The following is a 25,219-nucleotide window of genomic DNA, read 5'->3' on the forward strand; positions in this document are numbered from 1 at the left end:
GTAAGGCTGTAGCACTTGATGATAGCCTGTAAAATTAAGAAAGGCCAAGTGACCCTTTGTTCTGTCACCTTTTTCCTTTCTTGGTCAGGAATATGACTGGAGAAACTACCAGCCCAGCCAGATGAGTGAATCCGAGTTGCAAATGCTGGCAAGCCTACGGCAGCAGCAGAATGATGATCTGGAGGACACGGGGGCTTCCCATGGCCTGAGTGCGTCCCAGGTGGACAACTGTAACGTCAGCATAAGTACCAGCAGTGATGACACCACCACCTGGAACTCCTGCCTGCCGCCCGTAAGTCCCGGGCTTTGGTCCGTTGATTTCCCTAACAAGGAGCAAGCTCCTTCCTTACAAAGCCCACCTTGCCTGAGAAAACCAGGGCCCAACAAGCACCCTCGCTATGAGCAACGCTCAGAGCCCATTCGGAAATACTGGTTGTCTCTCAGGTGTGGGGTCATTGACTTTTCTAAATTGTCTTATTTAACCTCAAATAATGCATGCTAATTGTGTGTTGATATATAAAACCACACATGGAAAGAAACAAGAATAATTTAGTTGTAGATTCTAGATGTCCCACTGCACCCCCAGCTCCTTGTACAAGCCCTGGCACACAGGAAGGTTGATATTTGTTCAATGAATGAATAAATAGGAAGAGACTATAAATATTCTAAGGGTTGCTTGGATGCAAGGTCAGAAAAGAACCTTCTGTAGAAACCACAGATGTTTACTGACTCTTCCCTGCGCCTGAGGGCATGATCGGCCTGCAGATGCTTCAGGGGCTCCTGTTTGCCCATATGCTCGCACAGGTGGAGCTCTTTAATACAGCCCAGCATCCACACTAGGATGGCAGTGGACTTGGAGTAGCTCAAAGTCTTCCTGGTTTTCAGGTGAAGGAACGAAATTGGCCCACCTTCCACCCCAGTCAGTGTTGGACCCCAGAGCAGAGCCCAGTGTTCATACTAGGTCCATTCTCTACAATACTGTCCTACAGGACCTTCTGGCTTAATTGGAAATACAAAGCAGAAGCTTCGACAAATAGTCACAAGAAATACTGTGAAGCAGAATAATAAATTATTTTTATAATAATCATAATTATTAAGCACCTAGAGACATTTTAAGACCTAGCTATGCCCAAGGGATATTTACATATAAGGCCACATTCAACATCAGATCAAACGCATTAAAATACACTTTTATCCAACAGTAAATGTTCTATCCAACAGCAATTTTTTAAAGGAAACATAAAGTTGTGTAACTTTGATTCATATTTATATAATGTATTAAAATATATAAAGATTGAGTCCTAGTGTAGGTTGGCAATGGATAACTTCTGTATTAAGTACTTCATTAAATATTTATTAATTTTACAATTTTCTTTTTGAATTTTAAAGCCAGCTTTTTTCCAAGTTTCCAACATCTTTGTAGATCTTAGAAATCTCAGAGGCCCTGGCACTAGGCCTGTGGTGTTACCTAACTCCCTCCTCACTGCTGTCCCCTGTGGTGAGCACTGGCAAGGCCAGTAAAGTGACTCAGAACTAGTGTGGCATGACTCCTGAGTCTGAGCTCCTGACCACCATGAGCCAGTGACTTCTCCATGACTCAGTTGTCTAATGAGTACTACCAATATCCAGCAGAAGGTGAGATTCCTGCTCTGGAGGGAACTTGTAAGTCTTCATGGAGGAGGAATTCAGATTGGCTCTAAGGAGAGGGGGGGGGGGGGGGCGGAGCGGGGGCGGGTAGAGTGAGATGGTGTTCATTTTTCATTAGTGTTCTTTTTCCTCACCTTGCCCACCCTCCAGGTTTCTCTTGCCTTAGTTGTGCTTTCATTAATTGAATGTTCAAGCATGCATAATGTCTGGAGCAGCCTTAGTGCCAAAGAGTATCTACCCATGCAGCAAAAATACCCTGTGTGCTGGTACTCACAGTACCCGTGCAACCAGCACTAAAAGCATCAGTATAAGTTGCAGATTTTTGCCGATGCTATTTACAATGGAATTGAAACATTGCCTTTCTTATAAAACAGTCCTCGGCAGGCATTTAAACCAAAAGAAAGAAAGGGAACAGTGGCCTTCTGAGCAAGCTTCTTCCGTCATGAAGCAGCTTGGAGGCCAGCATTACAAAGGGTAAGCTGAGGAATGCTTATTTATGGACTGAAAAGGCTGAGCTCTCGGTTGCCCTGGATACAGTGTTCTCATCACTGTCCTGTCTGACAAGGACTGAAGTCCTCATGCGTGACAACTGCTCCTCTCTAAAAGTATTTGGCCCAAAACAACATCATTAATAATGATCTTAATAACCCCTCTACTTGACTAAATGAAAAATTGAAATATTTTAGACAGAGAATATAATGGAAAAGCCTACCTTTGGTATTCATAAGATGTGTTTATTACTGCATCAAGTTCAATATTGGAACTATCACCAAATGGAAAATTACATTTCTTAATGAACTCCTGCATCTTGTTGCTCGTAGAGAGTTTAAATAGCAGTTTACAAGAACTATTGTGGTCTTTCTGAGAGTTCATACCTTTCTCTTTAGAAGTTGTACAGGGGCCGTGAAAAAGAACAAAAGAACTCATAACTTTATTTATCACAGTAATATCCTGCTTTCCTTGTAGCTCAGTGATGGCTACCATCCAGGCTGGCACTCAGACCAGAAACTTGGAAGACCCCCTCCCCCTCCTTTGGGGTCCACATCCACTGGGCCTCCAAATCCTGAGTCTCCACTCTTCCTTTTATCTCCTAATGCTCCCTACTTATACCATAACCTTGGCACTGTATTTTTTTATGCAAATTCCTTCAACAGTCTCCTAATACCTCTGTATCTCCAGTCCAAGCAGCATAGCCTGAGGGATAGGAGCATCTGCTCCGAAGTCATATTGCCAAGGTTCACATCCAAGCTATGACCTTGGAAAAGCACTTGGCACTGAGACATAATAAACACTTAATAAATTAATGTTGGTGATATTTTTTAATATCATTATTATTCACATTGGTGATCTTTCTAAAGCCCCGCTCTGTTTTATCTCTTCCCTGCATAAGGCCTTTTCACAACCCCCCGTTGCCTCTTTAGTTTGGCCTACAGGACCCCCGATGATCTAAGACCTGACCCCCTCTCGTCTCATCTCTCACTGCTCCCCACCTTTCACTCCCAGCTTTAGTCCCAGTTGTGAGTCCCTAAATGCCCTCTGCACATATCTTTGTACCTTATACCTGTTTATCCCACAAGACTTAACTCCAGAGTCTTCTGCAGCCCTTCTCCAGGCCTCACTGTGAGAGCCACACCTTCCTTTCTCCACCGGAGCCAGGAATATCTCCATGGTGACTCTCACCGCAGCCTAGCTTGTCTGTCTCACATTAATTCATTTCACATTTTGTTTGGAGTGGTACCACGTGCTGTGAACTATGCTGGGGATACAAACAAAGCTTTACCTCCCTTGAGATGTTCACGACACTGCAGGGAAGCAGAGTCCTATCAGTCAGGGTAGTGAGTGATGATAGAATAGAGCCTGGGAACAAGTGAGAGGCAGCATTCATTCTACCTGTTGGTTTCAGGGATGCTTCACAGAAAAAAGTACTGTTAAACCAGAGTTCAAGAACCAGTGCAGCCCTGGTCGGTATTGTTCGGTGGATAGTGTGTGAGCCCGTGTACTGAAGGATCTTGGGTTCAATTCCCAATAAAGGGCACGTACCTGGGTTGTAGGTTCCATCCCCGGCCCCATTCGGGGCATAAGCAAGAGACAACCAATCAGTGCGTCTCTCTGACATCGGTGTTTCTCCTCTCTCTCCCTCCTTTCTACTCTCTCTAAAAATCAATGGAAAAAATATCCTCAGGTGAGGATTAACAAAAATAAATTAAATAAATAAAATGTTTTTAAAAAGAATGAATGCAAACTCACCATGTAGAAAGAAAGAGAAAGGAATTCCAAGTTAGAAAAGGAACAGAAGTAAATCTATGGAAGTGAGGGTGGAGTCTCTCCTTTAACAGGATAACTTCGTCACAATACCTTTGTTTCTTCATCACCTTGAACCAGACTTGAAATGAGTTTTCGCTTGTCTCAGCATCACCACCCACCTCCCACCCAATACACATAGGACTAACTACTCCACGCTCTAGCTGCACTGTGCAGCTTGCCATGCCTTCCATCCAGATCATGTCAGTCATGCTGCTGCTCATGCCTCTTCCTTCGGCCTGGGGACCCTCCATCCCTCTTCTCCTAAACACTCTTTGTGGCCCAATTCAAATGTCACTGCTGCACGAAACGCTTCTGACCCTCAGCCACCATCTACAGAATTATCTCTTCTCTGGGTTCCCATTGCCTTCAGGCTCAACGATAGCACTGACCACATCAGGGATCCTTGTTGCCAGCATCCACCAGACCTGGTTGTAAGCTCCCTGAGCAGAGAGCCTGGCATGAGGTCACACTCAGTCTGGGCTGGTTGTTACTTATAAGTTGAATAATCAATCAATAATATTAAAATAATTTTTTACTCTAAAATAGTAGTTTTTACCAAAATTTTAAAATAAATGAGCTTTTCTTTGCTTAAATAAATTCTTAAAGTGGCAGGTAATATTTTACATTCCAGATTTGATAAATAGATATTATATATACACATAATGGAAAAATCTCCCTCTGGACAGGGCTTAATGGCCAATAATTTTAAAAGGAGACTTAGGCAGGTCACATTCAGTTTAGCGACTTTATCTCAGGACTTCACACACAGTGCAGTCTGGAACCAGAATGAGGTCTTTAGCAAATTCTATTGTGTTTACTACAAGCTTTGATTCCTCAGCTTCCCCAAGCATCTGTACAGTTCAGAGTAATATGTACTGTTTAAATGGTGTTTAGATGCTATAAATTAGTCATTTAAAAGTGTACTTACAAGTAACCATATTTCTCGTAGCAGATTGGCTTTTGTTGGCATCTCATGCTAAATAAATCAAGCCTGCTGAGAATCCCCTGGCCTTTGACAGACAGATTTTTCAAAGTTTCTAACTTAGAACCAAATTCAGTTAAAACAATACTTTACAATTTCTGTGGAAACCAAGCTACAGGTAATCAAATTTGGAGGGTTTCTGTCAGGAGTAGCCCTCATGAGATTTAGTCATAAACTGGGCCCCAGGCAAGCTTGGGAGGGGTGCTAGGAATTGGTTACAATGGAGTTCTAAGTGCATTTTATTTTGATGAGGGATTTTGATTGACAATTCATAAAACCATGGTGTGTGTGTGTGTGTGTATGTTATTTCTTTTTAAGAAAAAGGATAGTTATTAATGGAAACAGCTTCATGTGATGACCAAAATAAAGACTCTTCATCAGCCAACCTTGGCTCATTTACTAGGTGTACTGGTTAATAATGCAGATTTTTTTAAATAGATGGTGTTACACATATGTTGATATATATGGGATTTGATATGTATGTTATTTTGTTGTATTGACAACAAGTTTCAAAACTTCATATGTCAAATTTTCTGAAGGTGTTAACATCATAGATATTTTTACACTTAAAAATGTCAAATTTTTTGCCAAAAAAAGAGCATTTGCGGGAAGTTTTAATTCATTACTAGCACTGACTCAGTCGCCTATAAAATGGGAATAATAAAGAGCCTTCCTCGTACTGGCATGATGAAAAATGAATGAGACCATCGGGTGCATGTGTCCTGTGCCTAACAGAGGAAGCTCAGGCTAACTATCATCTGCTCCCCAAAGCTGTCTATTCTCCTCAAAGGGCCACTTGAGTGACCAGAAAAGATTTCTAGAACATTTCCCTTTTTTCTGACCACTGAGGGCTATAAGGGTGGGCAGAGGTTCTGTTGTTCTTGTAATATGAGCTTAACCATTAGAATCCAGACATACCCCTCAGAACTTTACACATTAATTCTTTCATTATTTCTCTCTCCCATCTATAACCTAGATTCTGGAAAAACATGCCTCACATGCATGCTACCCTGTAAGCAACCAGGGGCCTCAAAAGCCACCATTCCTTCAAGTTAGGAATTCCTGTAACCAAGTATATTAGTCCCTCAGCTCGTTTAAAAAAAAAAAAAAGAAAGAAAGAATCACATGCGCCCATCAAATGGCATATTGCAGAGCATATTTGGAGGAAAACGAGGCAAAACGCACTTAATAAAATTACAAGCATATGGTGACACATTACTTATGGTCTTGATTAACGTTGCAACTTTATTGCCATTTTCATAAGATTTTACATACAACATGAAAATATTGTCTTTACCTTTTAACATGACAGAATTATCTTATCTCCTGTTCTTTTAATTAGCCTTTACTTCTCTCCCTCAATCCCCAAATTTCTAGCAGCTTGATCGTGGAAAAGCGGAGCTTCTTTTGTGCTCAGTGGTAGTTAATTTTATGTGACTGTGGTTTTCCGACGCTAGTGCATAGCAACAGCGCCACCAAAAGGACGAGGTCCTGAGTTTCTAGGATCTGTTCCATGTCTTTGCTCAGCGGCATACCAGTTTTTACATGATGATTGCTGGCTGCTCTGTGTCCAATATATAATACCTAATACATGGGCACTTCAGGCTTTAATAGGTCTTAATTTGTTCTGACCTGCAGCTTCATTAACTTCTCCGTTGTCTTTAGGTGTAATGAGTTTTCTTTTACTCCTGAACCAAAAAAGTAAATAGTTGATTGAGCTAAGCTGTAGATAACTCCGAGGAGCAGACATCATGGCACTATAGGGTGATATAACTGGTGTTAGAGTCAGCGCAGTATCTGGGCTGCATGGAATTAGCCTTCCTCATCCTCAAAGTATTGTCTATTACATCTTATATTTGTCTCAAATTTAGCAATGTAGCGACACTTAGTTTCTTTAATGTTAAATATAGAGTAATATATCATAAGAATGAAATCAAATGAATTTATGATAAGGAGGTAGTCTTACATATTTCAAATAAATGTACTTCAGTACCCTTTTTTTTCTGACATAAACTGAACTGAGTTTGTCATATTTGTTATTCAGAAGCTTAGGTATTCCCCCCTCCAGGTGAACCCCAGCTGGATTAAGTTCATACTCTCGCGGTTGCAGTGGTTCTCAACCTGTGGGTCGCGACACTTTTGGGGGTCAACGACCCTTTCACAGGGGTCGCCTAAGTCCATCGGAAAACACATATATAATTACATATTGTTTTGTGATTAATCACTATGCTTTAATTATGTTCAATTTGTAACAGTGAAATTGGGGGTCACCACAACATGAGGAACTGTATTAAAGGGTCGCGGCATTAGGAAGGTTGAGAACCACTGGGTTAGAGGGTAAACTGAAACCAGATGGCCTGGTTTTCAATTATGGCTCCACTATATCCTGGCCGGCAGGACCTTGGCTAACACCCAGTGGCTGGATTTCCTCCTCTGTTAGATGGAGTTGTTTGTCCTGTCCATTTCATAGAATCACTGTGCGAATCCCATGAGATAATATCTGTCAACGATTGAACACAGAGTAAGTGCACAGTACATATCAGTTACCACCATTATCATTATTGTCACAGTTATTGGTAGGTATTGGTTGCTATTCCTTGGCTTCTTCTTATGGTATTCTCTAAATATGGCTGAATTCCAAAATAAAAAAATCAATTTTAGTTTTTTAACTGGTGCTTTCAAAGAATGTTACCTACCTGGAAAAAGTAGAAATAGGTTTACTGCTGCATATGTATAGAAACATATGTCTATTTCCACCTGTGGATAAGGACATCTGGCTTCAGACAACCCACTATATTTTCCCACTGCCACCACCTCCTTACCCCCCCTCACCCCCCCTCCCCACCCCCATGGTCAGAGAGCTTTAGAAACCATTGGGCACATGCTCATGCATTCTGATTTGGGCCTAGAAGTCAAAAGACCTCACCCAAGTGAAAGCTCTGCCCTTTCAAAGTATCAAAACAAAGTCATGGAAACCGAAATATCTTGAAGGAGCTCCTTAGCTGCATCATTGCCATAATCCCTTCCTGTCCCTGAGTTGGATTATAAAATTAGAAGATGTGCAGAGAAAGGGAAGTGGGCCACCCATTTTGTATGGCACTCACTTGCATCCTTCCCACACTGAGTCATTAGCAGGGAGGTTTATAAGTCCCTTTATAGCAGCTACATGCGTAAGTCTAAATGCTATTATTAAATTTAAGTTCCTTATTGAATAAAAATTTTTTGAGTAACAACTTGGTCATTAGCTTTCAATAGTACAAATTAAGTTAAGGAATCCAGTATTCAGACAAGTTACAATGCCTGCAATTATTTTAAGTGAATATTTTTATTTACCTTTTTATCTATTCATATCTGTAATCCTTATTACTTTGAAAAGTTTCCAGTGGTTATTTTTTGCTTTGTTTTCTGACACTTAAAAATCATTTTAAGTGTGAACCTTTTATTAATTGTATTCCCTTTTATTCCTTATATCATTGGATCTGTTTGATATAAACATGAGCAAACATGGACGGGCCAGTCTATGTGGGCTAAGTGGTGGCTGAGTCACAAACAAGGTAGATTCTGCAGCCATTTCTATTCCCCAGAGGAGGGAATAGGCATTGAAACAAGGGGGTGGAGACAGGTGTAAATAGAATCAATGGTATAAAATTAAGCAAATAGAAATTTGGCTGCATATCAGGACTGTGATTCTTAGAGTTATGGAAATGCCTCTTAAAGTCATAGGCAGAGTTCCATTTACGGGAGGCCTACTACAGCTGAAGTACTGGAATACCAATGAAAACTTTATTGCAAGTATTTTGGCACCAGTGTGAGTTGGTCTAGAGAACCTGTTAGGCACTTTATGTGCTAATCCTTTTTTTGCTGTGAAATAATAAAGCCTAAATCATAGAACTGAATTTCACTTACAAATTGCTAAAAGTCTTATTTCTCTAGTGAGATCAAATATGTCTTATAACATGTTTTTCCTTCCACTGGTCTCCCAGCTGTTGTTTCTTATTACTGAAATGGTGATGCATTGATATTGGTTCAATTACCAAAGTATCTGAGTACATTTACATTCATGGTACATCACAGAGAGGCAGGCTAAGTGAGTGTGATCATCATACAGGGTGTTTGATTTAAATTAAAGGAACACTTCCAAGACATTATTTATAGAGGAAGACAGTTTACTCTAAAGAATTCCCATCATGCATGTCATTAATATTTTAGGATCTATTAAAATAAGCAATATGTGCTCTCCATGTTCAGGCACCATGGCCACACTTTTTCTTGGTTGGTGTCAGTGCCATGGGGTCACATTATGGGTAAGAAAACATTAATGCCAGCCCCACTTGGTAAGGAACTAACTGAAGCCCTTTGAATGCAATTCAAAAATGTATATCAAATTCCAACTCATAATAAAATGAGAACATTAAAAATTATTTTCATATTATGATTACATGGTGGTTAGTCACATAGGAAAATACTTGGAGCTAATGTTGAAAAACAGAATTTGTGTCAGGTCTAATAGAATTTTCTCCTTTTATAGAACAGATGAAAAACATCAAGTTCCAAGGGAGGCAAGTTAAGGCTTGCATGGGATGTGGTGGTTTAGCTGTGTTTTGAAATAGTAACTTAAAGGTTTCTTGTGGAGGGAAAACTTGATAGTTCACATTTTTGTTGGGTATTGGCATCACATTTTTTCAGCTCTCTGATAAATGCCTGAGGTTTTATTGCACACTTGGGGGAAATTATAACCCTAACCCAAGATCCACGTGTGTAATTCCATTAATGAAAACGGATATTCTCCTTGCAAACTTACTAACAATGAGATAGAAATATATATAATCTACATCCCCCAGGCTCTGAGTTATTGCCTGTACTTGCTATGCAGCATTAGTGCAACAAGATATCTTGTTTGGTTTTGCTGTATCTGGAAATATCAACCAATGTTAATAGCACAAAATTCCAAAAGGAGAAGGATCCACCATGAACTTTGATTGCACCATGGATGCTATCTAGCCCACTGACTGGCCATTAAAATGACCTGTTTCCTCATATGCATCACCTTGTTATTAGCTTGATCTCCCACACAGCCTTCAACTCTTCTTTAAAATAAGCCAGCCACTTCTTGCAGATTGTTTCTGGGAGGAAAATTACAGTGATGAGAGTGACCGTGAAAGTATATGTCAAGAGTAAGATACTGATTAGTTTTTACTCACAAATGGTTTGTCTCTTACAGCCTGTCAACCAGGGTCGGCACTATCAGAAAGAAATGAATCCACCTTCTCCTTCTAACCCCCGGTAAGAATCATTACTAATCTAAATTCCTTGTTTAAAGATTAGTTAGATTATGCATTTTTCTTGGTTTCATGAAATTGGTTTTCAAAACAGCCAAAGGACTTTCCAAAGTTCTTTTTTTTTTTTTTAGAAGTCTTTCCGAAGTTCTTTTTTTTTAAGAAAGGTCAGTCTACTTTTCTTATCTAGACTGTAGTGTGTTGGCTAACAGCCTACCTAGGTTTAAGTAGCACTCCGACCTTTTACTAGCTGTGGGACACAGAGCTAGTCATTGAACTCAAATTCAGGCATCATAATCTCATAGTGTTTTGGGGAGGATCAAATGAATTAATACATGAAAAGTTATTAGCACAGTTCCTGGCAAACTCTTTTAAGTATTAATTTAGTCATTGTTACTCTACTTGCTTAGATACTTCAATTTAATAGATATTTGATATTTAGTACATTTTAAGCATAAATCTTTTTTATGTTGCTTGGTACCTTTAAATTTATCAAAATAGCTTATACAAGTATAAATAGTGATTCACTTTTTTTATTTCAAATTTTCATAATCTCAAAATTATTTCATTATTTTTAAAATGTCATTGGCATATGAGTCATTTATCAATATAAAGAAATCTCATTATTTCAGACTCATTAGGGATAAGGAAATCTGAATTTCAGTTTTGAAATATATGTAGTATCAGATGGCTTTCTAATAAATAGCTAAATAAGGTAGTTTATCTGCATAAATCAGTATCACCTTATTGCTATTTATTATATACTAGGAATTTATTAAAATCAATCTATCTTGAGCTGCACACACAAGGTCTTAGTTATTATAATGCATCTCGTTATCCAAATGCACCTCATTATCAAGCTCTTTCACTTGTACTGTGGTTGGTCCCACTGAGTGAGCCAAATACCAGCGACACATCATAGCTCTGGCTCCGGAGAGTGATCTCTATTACAGTGTCTGAACTAGACTCATCGGTTACACGTATCAAAAACAACTTAGCTAATATTAAAAGAGAGAGACAGATAGATAGCTAGTAGGGATTTGTTAAATAAGAATATAGGCTATATCCTCAGACCAAGGGCAACCAGGCCTTAGGAGGGACTGAAACTTGATCCCAGTGTCTGCTTCATTCTTCTCTCTGCGCACCAGCTTTCTCTGCTTCCAGTCACATGGCTGGCTGACAGCTCTGGAGTTTACATATTACACATACATGCTGAGGCTGGCAGGCTATGCCTGAATCCAGTTCCTACTTCAGGAAGGAGAATGTAATTGACATAGCTTGGGCCACGTAACCACTGGTCTAATCAGCAATGAACAGCAAATCGAAGCCATGTAAAAGCCAGGAGAACTGTGTAGGTGTACACAGTTCACAGCACTTTTAATGGGGCCTAGACTATCCATGACATAGGTAGAGTAAATATACTTTGTTAGTGACCTCGTCTAAGTATTCCTGGTCTGTACACTTGATCTGTCACTGTCATAACTAAATATAATAGTAGTTTCAAAAGTGAGATTGTAGTTTTAGTATATGTAAACGGTATATGTTTAGTATATGTTAACATCGTTAGAATCAGTTTATCTCTTGATATGTGAATATGTCCCTTGTAATCATGTAGCTCATCTAGATTTGACTAGCAAACTCTTTTTCTATATATGAGTAAACTTTCAAGGTAATTGGAACTCCAACTTTGGTCCAAATTCAGAATTTGTAGTCTGAACAAGTGATAGTGATAATAAGATATGTTAAAAGGTAGAAACTTTTGTTTCAATAAAAGGGGAAAAGGACCCTAATTCTCATCCTCATTCTGCTACTAACACAGTAAATTATCTTAGACAAGTCTCTCAATCTATTCAGACCTCACCTAATAATATGAGCACCCTCATGTATCATAGAAAGGATCTGAGTTACATACTCTTGAGAGTCATTCCCAGCTTGAGATTCTGGGACTTTGATGAGACTCATAGATTTTTCCATAGGAAAACCAGTCCCACTATTGAAGAGAACCCTTTATAGAAAATATTCTTCATAATATTGGGTGAATTAATTAATGTTTAGATGTGGTAGTCTGTGACTTTAAATATCTCATTTAAAATTCAATTCTCAAAGATAGAATATAAGAAAATTTACTAATTAAACAGTATATTTATTTAACCAATTAAATGTCCATTCATCTAGGAAAAAATAATTTAAATTTTTACATAATAAAATTAAAAACCAAATTCTAAAGGAAAAAATAAAATCCAATTAATCCCATTTGCCAGCAGGTTATCCACCAGTTTTCTGGAACAGTATTATATAGCTGTTCAGGAAACCTGAAGATCACATGGCTTGGCTCTTGGCTCATAACTTCAGCAGCTTGGAGAAGTGGCAGAAAGGCATTATTGGGCCATAAATGAAAAAGATGATAAAATTGTGAGGGTAGCAGAGATCATCATATAAAATGGGATAAAAGAATTCACTTATACTCATTGGGCAATGTTTGACACTGGATAAAGACATAAAGCTAATTGTTTCTGGAATGTTTATAATCTAGGAATTAAAATACTCATGGTTCACCTAACCATAATCCCTTGCTTCTCTAGATTTTCAACAAAGCCCCTTGCATTGATAGGCATGGGTGTGATATTTCCCACTGTATTTTCCTAACAGACTGACTGACAGTTAGGCAGCACCTCAAATGCTGGGGCCCTTACCTCCAGGTCCACCTGCATTGTTTCTTGGGGCGCTGACAGCCTCAATGACAAGGTGCAGAAGTGGCTAACAATCTAACACAATTTAGAGGAGTGTTGGGTAGGAGGAAACAATTTCACAGTTCACTCATGTTGAGAAGTGTTTTCTAGCATGTAAACTTGCTGCCAAATGGAAGAAAATGGATGCTGTTTGCAGCCTTAAGTCATTTATTTTCAAATTCCTTCTCTTGGTTTGTGGGGTTCAGAGCTGTCCCTTAGGCACATCTATGTATGTGTTTATGTAGAGTCTTCAGAATGGCTCAAGATATTTTTGCTCAGAAATGGGTTTTGTAAAATAAGCTGTGATTACTTTCTAGTAGTCTGTTTACGTGGATGGAGTCGATAACCAATCTTTCAAATGATGATTATACTTGCTATTTTTACTCATTGGAAAATTAGAAGGGAAGGGGGAAGATAGTCTAAGGCTCTGTAAGGCTCTAAATGTTTATGGAAATAAACAATACAGAAGATAATTCTGGAATGCCCAGTAATGAAGGGCATGGTTTTCTCAAGTGTTTGCTTTATGATTTATCATCTTCTGTATTTTTAAATATCAGTGCAGATTGTGTTAGGGCTTGAATCCTTTGCGGCTTTGCCACATGTTTTGTGATATAAACATACTTATAACTATAATTATCTGATAAACTCCTGCAGACTTTGACAAATGATTAATTGCCGCTGACCTCAGTTCCCACTGGCTCAGCTGGCCCGACCGAGGCAAGCTGGCCTGTCGTGGCAACTACCAGCCTGCTCTGGGCTGATCACAGTGATTTTATCTTTCTTTTCTTGCCAATTGTCAGGACACAGGCTGATGGGCTTCTCTACAGCTTACGTTTCTGTCCCGCCAGTACAAATGAGAGAAAGGTATAAATGAAATGAAATACAGAAATTGCATGTCCTGCTTCTCTTCAAATGCTTACATTTGGGTCATCTTAAAAAATTTTTAAGAAATATTTCTCCTTTCGGACCAAAGCACAAGGACTAATTTCCTGATTAATTGTGATAGATAGATAGATAGATAGATAGATAGATAGATATAAATAGATAGATGTAGCTAGATAGATATAGATATAGATAATGGATATAGATAGGTAGGTAGGTAGATGTGGATAGATAGATGATAGGTAGCTGATAGATAGGTAGGTAGATAGATAGATAGATAGATAGATAGATAGATAGATAGATAATCCGAGCCTGTGGAGCCTGTGCCTCTTAAACTCAAGTGATTCTATGCCCCTCCTGCTCCCAGAGGTCTGCAGTCCACTGGTCCAACCTTTTCAACAGGCTTTATAAACACCAGGTACAAAGAGGCTCAGCTGGGCCCCTTCCTTCCCCAGTTGAAGTACTAAGTTCAGTTTCTAACATTCACCTCCATTCTACCTGAGGGGGATGGGGTGGGGGGCTGCAGGCATGACATGAACCTGAGGAGAGGAAGACCATCATGGGGGTTACGTGGCCGCAGCCAGTCGCATCTGTGGACTCGCCACCTCATCCTTCATTTAGTAAATGCAGAATAGCTTCCCTGTTTAAACAAGGACCCTCTACAGCACAAAATGATTCAAAGTGTTTCCGTTCATACCTTTAGCAACATTCAGTGTTTTTTAAGCACCTACTATGTGCAGAGCATCGTGGAGAGATGGCTTTAGTGTGCCTTCAGGGAGCTCTCAGCCTCCCATTGCAGACCAGTCCTCCCTGCGTGTCATCAAGGCAGTGAGTGTGTGAATGTCTCAGGAAAGGTGCCGGGGGCCCGGGTGCAGCCTTTCCAAACCTCTCCCCCTCACACACTCTGCTTTTGTTAGCAGTTAGTTTTACTTCTTCCTCATACATAATTCTTTTGTTTCTCTTATTAATGAAAAACATTACAGTTTGAAATTGATTAAGGTTAAAACATAATTTTTCACTCAAGCAATATATTATGTTTCCAGAGTTTACAGCTCCATATTTCGCTGTTCGTTGCCGCATAAAAACCCACTCAGTATAATAAATACCGTATAAGTCACACATCCAGCCTATTTCAAATGACTTGAAAGAGAAAAGGCAAACAACTTCTAGCTGATTTGATTGAATTAACACTAACATTATTGTTCTATTGACTTTTTCTTGTCCATTGATTCTTAAAAGCCTTTTGCTCCCTTGCCATTGATTAAGACAAATTAGATGCAATTTGGTGCTTCGGACAAGAAAGTGCTGTTGGGTGTTGGGTGTTAGGTGTTGGGTGTATGCGTGGGAAATATGTGTGTGTGCTGAAACAAGACTGGTTAGAGCTTAACAGTTGTGACCTTGGTTTGATGATGTGTGAACTCCTGGATCAGTAACAAGTGAAGCCAAATGGTGATTTGTAGATGATGTGCTTTATCTCTTACTTAAAATGAAAGAATGCTGTCTAGAATTTTACATACTCTCATATTTTTCAGTTCTTCATTCCCTTTATTTGCAGAGTTTATAGACTAACAAGCAACAGGATCAAAGCAAGAAATGAGGGGAGAGTAAAATACCTTCTATTGATTTGCTAGCAAACAATTGCTAGAAAACATTTTTAAACAGCAAAATCATTTGTATTTTCAAAATAGCAAAGAATAAGAAGGCTGAGATCTAGCCTGACCTGAGGGCAGTCAGCATCATGATAAAAACGAAGGTCTCAGCTTAAATAAAACCATAGGGGGACTTCCGTTAAGTGGTGGTTTATGCTAATGCAGCCCTGTCTTTTAAGTGGGTAAAATCATCCCTAAACTACTGGATGATGTCTTTCTCCTTTTTTCTTCCTCTTTTTAAAATAATATCTTTTTCTTTTCACCTAGTGGTTAGAGGTGGCAGGTGACAATCTATTTACTGCCCAGTAGCATTAGAAGAAAATTCTGTTATGGTCAGTGTTTTAACTTGGTGAAGGGTACAATTACTTTGTATTTTACCATTTTCCCTCTTCCCTCTTTAACAGCACTTTTACTGAAACCTGAAATTGCCTTCATGTCAGAAATACTATTAACTCACATTAAGAGTCCAGAGAACTTTTAGTTTCTCCTGCTGGGATAATGGAAGAAATGGGAAACATGCAGGAACAGCCACCCATGTGACATTCTCTAAATTTACTTGTGATTTTCTAAATTTCAGTGCTAGCAAAAAAGAAAGATGCAGCAAGGCGTGCAGTAAATGAAGATATTATGTATTAGAGAAGGAATGAATCTGTCATTTTGACGAATTGTGAGGCGAAGAGCAGATTAACAGATTACTCATAGTCAGAAGGCAGCTCGGTGTGAAAAATGTGCAGGAAGATAAGTGTGGGTTTGTGCTGATTTAATGATATTTTTAAACCACAATAACATTCTGGTAGTATAATATAATAAAGCACTTTGCTTGCATTTTTAAATAATCAACATATTTTCAGTTTGACCTTAAAAACATTTTGGACCATTCTCTATTAAAATATGTAGCTTTAAAATTAGAAAAAAGTACCATCTAGATATCACAGCAATGACCTTATAGGAAATATCACTGGCTTTTAAAATCGGTTTTTTCCTAAAATAGCATTTGTAATACAAACTTGTACTGTGTTTTAAGCACACTAATACCACATTTACTTTTTCTTTGGGCATTTAAATCACTTACAAGAAGAAATCATTATCTTCTAACATTTCCAGGGAAACGCTTCATAGATAGTATTGATTTGTCTTCATATTTTCATTGGAGGTTTTTAGTTTTGTAGTTGAGATCATGGAGTACTTATGAATAACAGCTATATTTTCCCACAGATAGTGGATAAATGTAGTTCAAATTTGAATTGAGTACTCTGAGACATAGCAAGAAATAAGGTGAATTATTTTGTTATTGCCAACATTATTAGAAAGCAAAAGTTTTTTAAGAGGTTTACATTTTTCTATAAATAAAATTGGGATTTGAATAATACAGTTTTAGTTAATTTCACAATGATGGAGTGGCATTGCCAAGAATTTTCAGAATAAAATTTTTATAATGTATGTAAATGGATTTTTTTCTATATCTTAATATTCAAAACCTAGTATATGGCTTGAGCTGTTTCACATTATCTTCTCTGTAGCTCACCAATGATGGCTTTACATAATTAGGTACAATGAAACTTGTAAAGGAGTAAAATAGTACATTCTCTGTCTAAACACTTGTATGTAACCCAAGTGCAAATAAGTACACTAATATGGCATGCCCAGGGCTTGAATCACAGACATGATTATGGTTCAAATTGTGTTTTACGTATATAGTGAGGAATTCAGCACATTTTGTACATTTTCTCTCTCCTAGTGTATTAACACTCTCAACTTAGAGTAAGTAAACAAGCTAATGTAAAGAAGTAGTCATATTCTTTTGGTAGAAATTCTGAAATGTGTATAGTGAATGTTGTATGTTTTCTGGCTTCCTTGCATATTTTTTGTCTGCAGTAGTTATTAACATGATTTGCCAAATATTCTAAACTCTCTCAATTCAAAACACATTGTTGGATTGCTTTTCTAAGTCCACTTGGTTTGGGTGGAGCCAACTAGTCCAACTAGTTCTAACCAATGAACTGTGAGCAAAATCGCCTACATTGTTACTTGGCTGGAGCATTAAATTGCAGGTGTAAAACCCTCTACCAGAGTTCTCTTTTCTTCTGCCACCAACCATGAACATTCAAGGTGGTGGTGGTTTCATAAGCCTGGTCTCTAAATGACTGTGATAAACAGAGTTCCCTGCTCATCTGTTATATGCATTCATCATGAGCAAGAAATAAACTTTTGTTGTTTTTAAGACACTGAAACGTGGGGGCTGTTTGTTACCAAGCTGTTTGTTACCCAGCATAAGCTAGCCTTATTCTGACTTACATAGTTAGTAGCTATGAGATTGACCATATTTTGTCACCGTAAATAAGGCATTTTATATACTTTAATATATAAGGTTTAGAAATTGGTTAAAATTGTAAAGCTTAGAATGCCATTCATTGGCATGAATAAGTGGGTGGAAGAAGTAACAGTGCACTGATTAAAAGCACAGTCTCTGGAATCAAAATGCCACATTCAGATCCTTGTGAAATTAGTTCTCTAAGCCTCAATTAAGTTATCTAAAAAACGGGGGTTGTATTCAGTTATCTACTTTACAGTGCTATTAGAAGGATTACATGAGGAAATGAATGTAGAGTTTTCACAGGGCCTGACGTATATATTTTTATTAAATGGGAGAAAGTGATGGTAGTGTGGTAGGATATTAATAGGAATATCAGAAATAAAGTTCCTCCCAAAAAAGATCACACTTTGAGCGAATCAGAGAATCTTAGCGAGTTTAAAGTGATCATAGAAATGACTTAACCCAGCATCTCTTCAAAAGTCTCCATACACACCTTGGCCGGGGAGGTCGGCTGAGTATGGCACGAGACAGGCAGTCATTACTGAGCATTCCTCACTTACACTGAGTCCACATAGGTTTCCGTATACCTCCTCCCTTTGATCCTAGCTGTGTTTCCAGAACAGTCATTTGAATCATCACTCCTTCACACAATCCCCCTTGAAATTTTTGAATATAGCTTTTTGGTTATTCCATTTTCTCCAACCACTGGACCCAAGTGGGAAAGGAAAAAGTTTTGCTTTCCAATATAAACACAGCCATGACAGCCCCAAATTGGAAATAACCTGGCCTCCTTCAATAGTAGAAAGCAAAAGTAAATTTTGATATATTTATACAATTTACACTAAAAAAAAAATGGAGGAATTTTATAAATGTAGTATTTGGGGAAAGAAGGTAAAAACTAAGGAATACATATTGTATCATTCCATAAAAGTTCAGAAGCGGGCCAACTGATTGGTAATGTTAGAAGTCACCATCTACTGTTGTACACCTGAAACTTATATGATGTTGTTAACCCAGAGTGTAATATTGGTAGGAGGAGTTAGTGAGGTTCTGTTCTTGGCCCAGGTGGTGGTTATGGTCACTTTGAGATCTTTAATTGAGCTGATACATTTATTAATGTGCTTTTCTATGTATGCTACACTTGAATAAAAGAATCCATCAATAGCGTAATTCTTAGTCTATTATAGTCAGTTTGCTCTTTCTGGTATTTTATGTCTCTATCTTTCTGCCTTGTTTACAATTTAGCATGTCAGCTTTCTATAGAACAAGGTCCATATTTAGTTTGAATAGCAGCTGCAGTAACACCATAAATAATTATGATGATGATGGTGGTTTGGCGAGGGAAAGAATTATTGCCCTCCCTGGCAGGCCCAATTTACTCACTAGAATGGTCCATGCAACAAAAGAATTCTGATTACTTCCTCCCAATGTTTTAAAAATAGCATTTTACCATCATATCTGTTCAGAAGTCCATTTATCACCCACATCAGCATTCTATCACAATATTTTTCATTAACTGAAATGTTACAATTAACACACCCTGCAACTGATAGGAAATAAATCTAGTCAGCTAAAGATCCTGTCAACTTTCTCCAGTTCTTTATTTTCTTGTGCAGCCAGCCAACGCTGGGGGAAAATTAAATTGTCATTCACCTCACAGAGCAGTCTTTTTAGCATATCATTGTTTTATTTGACTACTGAACATAATAAAGGAATAACCAAGCTTTGAAAGTAAAATGGAAATCAGTACATAAGTGTGGCATCTGGTAATCTGACTTAATGATGAAAATGATGCCCACAGTTATTCTTTACAAAGACAGAGAGCTGAATTAGAGCATTAAGTTAGCCCACCTACTCTTTCTGCACCATTAAATCCCATCATCCTGCAGAACAGTTAAGGAGGTTTTATTTTGTATTCTAATTTTAAGGCAATTATTCCCTAGTTAAAGTTAGAAAAGGCTGCAAAGTTTTCTGCTCTTGATTCGCTAATGACTTAGTTACAAAGCACTTAACACATAGCTGCCCTATAACTCTGTAAAGGGTGTTACAAAGATTGCTTAAGAGTGAATCTTTTTCTGTAATTTCAAATAATAATAAGCACTAACATTATTACTTTTACTGCATCTATTACTTATTGGTTCCATCTCTGTAGCAAGCATTGATAGGGAGAGTTTCCATATGCTATATTATTTCATTTAATCCCTGCTGCAATGCAGGGTGGTAATTTCTGTAACCCCCATATTCCAGGTGAAGAAACAGAAGCACAGAGTTTAACCCAAAGGTTGCAAGCTCATATCAAAAACCGTGCAACTTAAATTACATGCTCTGTTGTTACCCCAGATATTTGGAGGGGTAGTTGTTTCCCCTGCATCTTCAGTAATGCTGTGTTTATTTGGAATGTAAGTCCTCATTCTATGTGCATCCTTCCACTGGATAAAGGAATAATGTTTAAGTCTCCCATGAAAATGTGGAGATTCGAAAGGATCTCTTGGAAAAAATCATAGCTTCATACAGCTTTTCTCAGCCTTTTCTTTCTGTTAGGAGAATGTACTCAATAGATGTCATTTACATGTGCACTCTGGTGGACATGAGTCAGAACCTTTCTTATATACCCAGCAAATGTCCAAGAATAGACTCTGGCCTAGCTTTGGGTCTAATGCCTGCCCCCATATTGGGAGTGAAGAAAGGCTTAACATCCAAAACCATGTGAAGTGGGTTTCCCATAGAAGAGAAGAGTTGGTTTCTCAGAAGAGGGAAAGGAAGTGGCCAGCCAAAATCATAGCTACCATAATACATTACCAGTGGGTAAGCTTTAACTCTGCAGTGGTTCACTCCATAGGTATTTATTGAATGACGACGGTATGCCATGTTCACTCTTTCCCCTTCATTTCAAGAATACATGGGAGTGGTATCACAACTTTATAGTTTTAACTATGCTTTTTAAGAGCCAGAAGCAGTTACTAAACCAGTATTACATTAGACATCTTGACATTTAAATTAACTTCAGGCAAATAAAATAAGCCAAATTGAACTTTTTAATTTACTCATCAGAAGCTATATAGGGGCATTTCACATTCACGTCTTAAAAATGTAATAAGAAAATGTCATCTCTTTGTGTCTGGCATGTCTATTCCTCATGAATTCCATAACCAACTTGGATGACAATAAGCTGAGAGAAATCTCACATCACTTTTTTGTCTTCATTGAAACATCCTGAAGTTGCTATTCATTTCTGCTACTTAGATGAAACTTATTCTTCTGCTTGGAAATATCAAGGGAAGAATTGGAATGTTCATGCTTATGGTCCTCATAAAAGAGTTTTCACTTTGTCCTGACCTGACTTTGAACATTTAGGGAAAATGTTCAATTTGCAGCTTTAGCTAATGGCACTACAATGTCACACTTCTCTGTTTAACATTCAGCTTTGTTAATCAAGAAAACCAGATTGGCTCTGTGCATGTTGATTAAATTGATTACAGCTGTAGGGCCTTGATAGCAGTTTTTTCAAGTGTCTCTAATTAATCAGACAATGCTTGATTAGTTTTTTTTTCTGTTTTGGGGAGATAAACTGACTTCCTTGAGAATTTTCACCCCGAAATGAGTCCCCTCCAGTAAAAGGTAAAGGATAAGTGAGTCACTGCTTAGTTTTCCATGACGTTCAGACCCTTTATCTCCCAGCGACTAAAAACAGAAATCCTTTGAACAGCAGATCACAACATAATAGTAAACTTCTTTTCACATACTCTCATGAATGCATCTCCTAGAATGAAAAAAGTCAGTATGTTTGCTTCCTTGGGGCTTTTAGCCTCACCTCCTCCCTACTGTAGAGCATCTTCCAGCTTTCCCATTGTAATCCTTCTTTGTCAGGTTATGTCATTGACTTGTCGGACCTGACATTGCAGAGGTCAGCCCAGGAACCATTTTGCTTTAATAATTAGGCTGAATGATGTGTTAAAAACAAATAATAAGCCACCATCTATTTTTTAAGTCATATCTATCACATTAGATAAAGTGGCTATTTATGCAAAGAACTTGACAATTTCAGGAACATTACCAACATTTATTTATAAAGACCCAAAACGTTCTGCTTTTATCATTGGAGTTCATATTTGCCATGGGGAAGGCGGCCAGGATCAGCTCAGATGGTGGCGCTGGAATGAGGAAGGCTCCCCGTTTTCCTCTCTCCTCCATTGGTTGAGGGATCAGTGGGACTGCTGTTTCCAGTAAGTGCTGTCACCTAAAACACTTTTTAAAAGATGTTTTGAAGCTGTGTTTCAGAGTTCTTTTATAGATGCCATCAAATTGCAGGCTCCTGAAGGAAGAGAATCGCCTTTAAAAAGAAAGTAGTAAAAAAAATTTTTTTTTTTAATTTGACTAGAGTAGAAAAAATAGAAAGTGAAAAATAGATCTTACTCTTCCCACCCTTCCTTCCCACTCCACATTTTTACTCCCAGGTATGATGACGGTTAAGTTTCTTGGGCATTTCAGAAACTTTCTGTGAATGTACAAGAAAATTTTTTATATTTTTTTCAACTCAGTGGGATGAGTCTCTATACTGTTATACAACTTGCTTTTTAGATTTTTACAGAATAAATTTTGGATATCTTTCTAAATTTGCACATGTAATTGAACCCATTCTTTATTAATTGCTGGATATTACTGTGATTTACTCAGCCTGTTATCTGCTGATGGACATTTAGGTGGTTTCCAGCCTTTCATTACTGTAAACAGTGCTCTGATAAACATCCTCATGGGCATCTCTGTGACCTTGGCAAGTATGTGTTTACAGTAAATGTCTAGCAGTGAAATGACTTGGTAATTTTGTTGGATATTACCTAATTGTTCACCAATTTACATTCCTACGAGCTTGCACCGAGCTTCGTGAAACTTGAGAACTTTTACCGAGCTGCTGTATGTCAGTGTAGCTCATTATTTTGATTTGTGTTTATATAAATATATACATGTTCAAACATCTTTCCATGAAGGGAATGGGGAGGCTTTTACATGTCTTTTTTTTCTCACATGCCTGTTCTTATCTTTGCCCACTTATTGGGGACCATGTCTTGTATTTATTCAATATTCTTATATATTCAACACAGTGTTGGGCACTTGGACCCTCAATAACAGTTTGAACTTGACTGAGATAATATATGGGCAACACAGAAAGACTTTAAAATAGTCCTTATTAGAGTGTAAGGTTCTAAAGGCAAACTGCCATCGCTAAAGACCTTCACTGTCAGCATGGGAAACACATGATGTCTCCTCCAGGGGTTTCTGTACATCACAACCTTATTTTGATACAATGAGAAATGAAGTTTGTCAAAGGGAAAGTTCTATGTTCCTTATATGTATTTTTATATGCATATGTATTAAATTTCCAAAATAACATTATTCCTTGCCTAGATTATACCACTAACTCCTAACTGATCTTTCTAGCCCTTCTCCCCACCGATCCATTCCCCACACAGTTGCCACTGTGATCTTTCCAAAATGCAAATCAAAGATTCTTCTAGCTTAAAATCCGTGAATGGATCCCCAGGGCTTTCAGAATAAAGTAGGAACTCCTTTGTTTGCCATCAAAGACCCCTGCCTTCTTCTGCAATTGACCACAGTAGCATCATCCAACACATATTACTCACAGTGCCTGTCAGTCCACAATGGGTACCCCCAAACCTCCACCCCTTTCTACTTTGGTGCATGCTCTTCCCTCTAGGACATCCTCCCATTTTTTCTCTATTTTGCTGCCTCATCCTCACCCTTCAGGAACAACCCATTCAACTTTTGCTAGAAGCCTTATGTGAACGCTGCTCCTAACTATGAGGGCTCTCTGGGCTTACCTCTATCTAACATACTTATTTCACTGTCTTCTAAGTGCTGGTCTAATAGCCTGCCTCCAGAAGACTAAATTCCTCAGAGCAGAACCACATCTTACTCAATATCCAGTGTAAAGCCTGTGACACAGCATGGGCTCAAGAAACATCTATTCAACATAAAATTGTAGAGCAGCAATGCTGATATCACCATTGAGAAGGCACAGAAATGATTGGTCTTTTTCCAGATTGTCTCCAGTAGATAGGATATTACTGTGCACATGTTGTTGTTGAATTTGATGGCTGATACCTGGATTTGTGCCTCCAGAGCTGAATTATCTACCATGTCTAATGAGTCGCTGTCTGTAAAATGGTCCCAGGACGCTATGTCATTAATATTTTCTTAACCTGAGGGAAAATACTGCCAAGCAGGAAAGATATTCAGTTCTGCAGAGAACATATAAAACATATTTAATAGAATAAGGGAAGTTAATCATTTCTGTGATTTCTTGGAGCATTGAGCACTTGGGGAGACCTTACTCCTCTCTTTTAAGGATTTTCTGACAAAGACATGGGCAGAAGAGGTGATTTTGTAGAGGCCAGAAGAAGAAAGAGCATGATTTCCTTTTGGTATGAGTATTTGTTGCGTGTCTTCAAATACACAGAGATTGATGCGAGATGAAAATATAGCACTTGTTTATGCAATAAATTTCCCAACATTTGCTGTGGAAGAGATGTGACCCTATTCCAGAGGTCATCAGAATGCAAACATCCTCTGGGAGCATTTTTAGGAGGAGAAAAGAAATGCCTGGGAAGAATAATTCTCATATTGTTCTCCACTAGATGCCTTTTTGGCTCCTACTGTCCCTCCCATTGCACTCAGAGTATGTTCTCCTACCCTCCTCTCTGCCAGGTCTTTCTCAGCGTTCTCATCCACTTCCCAGTCTTTTCATTCTTATCTCTAGGTCCCTCTTTTTGAGCCGTGACTTCATACAGGAATTCATTCATCATTCAGCAAGCATTTATTGAACATCTAATATGTGTCAAGCCCAAGGTGAAGAAGACAGACATGATTGTCTGCCTTATGGAGCTTATAGTCTGGTCAGAGCTCCGCTTTCTTGTTCATAGATAGATAGCTGCATTCTCACCGTAACCTCACCTGGCAGAAGGGGCAAGGGAGCTCTTTAGGGCCTCTTTTATAAGGACACTAATCCATATATGAGGGCTTCACCCTTATGACCTTAGCACCTCCCAAGGGCCCCACCTCCCAACACTACCACAGTGGGAAGTAAGTTTCAACATATGAATTTGGGCCGGGGGGGGGGGGGGGGCGGGATACTAACATTAAATCTGTGGTACTAGGCCATTATGACAAAAGCACCAAGAAAAGAACCTTTAAAAATAAATCTTGAGCAAAATGTTAACATTGTTAAATCTGAGTAGTGTAGACTTCAGAGTTTGACATATGTTTGAAATTTTTCATAATTAAATAAATTGTTTTTACTCACGGATATATATATGTATATATATATATATATATATATAATCTTCAAATCTATTGTGCAATAATAATAAAGTATTAACATGGAGATTTTTTTTAAAAGGGACTAAAGATGTGTCTGCCTC

General features: G+C 38.3%; 1 protein-coding gene across 10 annotated transcripts in view; it reads left to right on the top strand.

Annotated features, from left to right (window-relative positions):
* Window positions 1-25,219, top strand: part of CFAP20DC (CFAP20 domain containing) — a 219,565-nt gene that overhangs the window by 170,649 nt on the left and 23,697 nt on the right. For all 10 annotated transcript variants that reach the window (XM_059663097.1, XM_059663098.1, XM_059663100.1 and 7 more), the window contains 2 exons: window positions 89-292; window positions 10,155-10,216. In XM_059663097.1, coding sequence (XP_059519080.1) covers window positions 89-292; window positions 10,155-10,216 — 266 coding nt within the window. The remainder of the gene's footprint in view (window positions 1-88; window positions 293-10,154; window positions 10,217-25,219) is intronic.

Source organism: Myotis daubentonii, chromosome 14 (assembly GCF_963259705.1).
Source record: "Myotis daubentonii chromosome 14, mMyoDau2.1, whole genome shotgun sequence".
NCBI classification, from domain to species: domain Eukaryota; kingdom Metazoa; phylum Chordata; class Mammalia; order Chiroptera; family Vespertilionidae; genus Myotis; species Myotis daubentonii.